The sequence below is a fragment of the Sinocyclocheilus grahami genome, unplaced genomic scaffold (assembly GCF_001515645.1).
Source record: "Sinocyclocheilus grahami isolate Dianchi unplaced genomic scaffold, SAMN03320097.WGS_v1.1 scaffold4982.1, whole genome shotgun sequence".
Taxonomy (NCBI): domain Eukaryota; kingdom Metazoa; phylum Chordata; class Actinopteri; order Cypriniformes; family Cyprinidae; genus Sinocyclocheilus; species Sinocyclocheilus grahami.
Window position 1 is genome coordinate 11,900 of NW_015509801.1, and position 2,092 is coordinate 13,991.

The 2,092-nt window shown below is 40.1% G+C and overlaps 1 protein-coding gene across 1 annotated transcript in view; it reads left to right on the forward strand.

Annotated features, from left to right (window-relative positions):
* Positions 1 to 1,778, forward strand: part of LOC107577054 (teneurin-4-like) — a gene marked incomplete at its 3' end in the record, with an annotated part of 6,913 nt that extends 5,135 nt beyond the window's left edge. The window contains exon 3 of the mRNA XM_016263171.1: positions 1,482 to 1,778. Within this exon, the coding sequence (XP_016118657.1) occupies positions 1,482 to 1,778 (297 nt within the window). The remainder of the gene's footprint in view (positions 1 to 1,481) is intronic.
* Between the last annotated feature and the right edge of the window lie 314 nt (positions 1,779 to 2,092).

Consider the following 2,092-nt stretch of genomic DNA (forward strand, 5'->3'; position numbering starts at 1 on the left):
TGGATGGATGGATGGATGGATGGATAGATAGACTAGTTCAGATGTGAGTGTTTTCAGGGCACGTTCTCAATCTTGGCATCTTCAAATCAAAGAGTCAAGCTGTATTTGAAAAAGGGAGAGAGAGAAATAGGGGCCATATTCATCAGTAGGTGGGTGAGGCTTAAAGGAGTGAGGAGGGAAAAATATCTGCCCTTTATTCTGTCAACCTCTTTGTTCTGTCACCCCCACTGGGAATTATCCTATTCCTGAGCTGCTTGCTTTTAATGTAAAATAATCCTCTCAATTAGGTATTAGTGACATTAATTGGCCCCAGTGTAATTGTCCCTTCACAGATGAGAGCTCCCAGCATGCCCATGAGGAGGAGAGAAAGAGAGTTTGCTTGCCGTTCTCCCCCCGCCTTGTCCACCATACCATTGGACCAAAGCCAACAACAACTCTCAAAATCACTTTAAGACTCTGTTAAGCTTTGTCAGCAGTGAGCCAAGCCAGGTACCAGAGTACCTGATGAGAAAAAACAAGATCAATCAAGGAGACATTACAATGAGAAGAGATATGTGGAAATGACTGTTTAATTATAATGCATTTTGAAGACTGTTTGGCCCAAACGTTAGTCAACACTCATGCAACCCTGTAGCTATAATATCACAAAGTGGCTTGGGGGAAAAAAATGGCTGGCACACTCTAAATCTGCATTATCAGAAATTTTTATGTCAAAATATTTGAGTTTGTATTCATGCCAGATTTCGAAACATGCTAATAAGCATGCTTATGAAATATTTTTGCCAATGTTATAGTACTTTCTGTTACCAGTCAAAGTAGTACTCTCTTTATATCTGCATTTTAATTCTTAACGTGAAAGTATCGAAACTGTAGGTATTTTGTGGGCATGCTAATACAATGTTAACATTCAGTTAGGTCTGTCTGGATGCTCCATATTATCCACTAGTACCTAAATTCACATCGCAGCAATAAAGATTCTAGTGCATTGTGCCAAGGGGTGAAGGTATTAAGGTCTCTAAATCCTTGATCGCCCCCCCGCATCGACCTGTGTGTGCCTTTGGGATTACCAGCCATGTAGAACTAGTTCTCAGCTCTGATCTCAGCATGTTCCGGGGTCAGAGGACTCTGCACATTCAAAATGAGCCAAAAACTCAGTATGACATGTCATTCAAACAATGTAGTGGGCCTTCATATGCACCTCAAGTGTCATTGTTTTCCTCTTCCTGCAAATACAGTGTAAGCTATCTACCCCTCAATAATTCCTTCCTTAAAGGCATGACAAAAGATTATATGAAACTGAGAGCTTCTCTCATTCTTTTTGTTTTAACAAGCAGCAAACAAAGAAATCAGTCAGTTAAAAAGCTTGTGTCCTTTAGAGGTATGAAGATGAAAGTAGAGACGTTCAGAGACTACGGTAGATCCTATCAAATCCATGTGTAGAATTCAGAGGCCTAAACTTCCTATCTTCCTTTTTTTGGTAGGTTCATAACAGGAACTTGTTATCCATGGATTTTGACCGTGTAACCAGGACCGAGAAAGTCTATGACGACCACAGGAAGTTCACCTTGAGGATCCACTATGACCATGCAGGAAGACCTACTTTGTGGGCACCAAGTAGTCGGCTAAACGGTGTCAATGTTACCTACTCACAGGGCGGCCACATCGCCGGCATTCAGAGGGGCACTATGTCAGTCCGAATGGAATATGACCTAAATGGGAGAATCACCTCAAAGATATTTGCAGATGGAAAGACATGGAGCTACACCTACCTTGAAAAAGTAAGCATCTTTATCTAGAAAATAATGAGGTTGAAAAATAATCACTAGTTCTCTGTTCTGTAGTGATCTCTTTGTTGAACCCTGTTAATTTGTTACATTAATAAGCTATAACCTTGTGTGCTTCAGCAATGATCCCTGTCTAATATACTGCTTGTGTTATGCATTGTTACCACATGCAGCCTGACAACGAACTTGTTCCTAAAAAAATCACTGAAAAACATAAAATATCACTGTCTTGTTAATTAGAACCAATATCTGAGAAATGTAAGACCTTACCATGTCATTCAAAATACCTCTGTTTAGAATACTGAAAT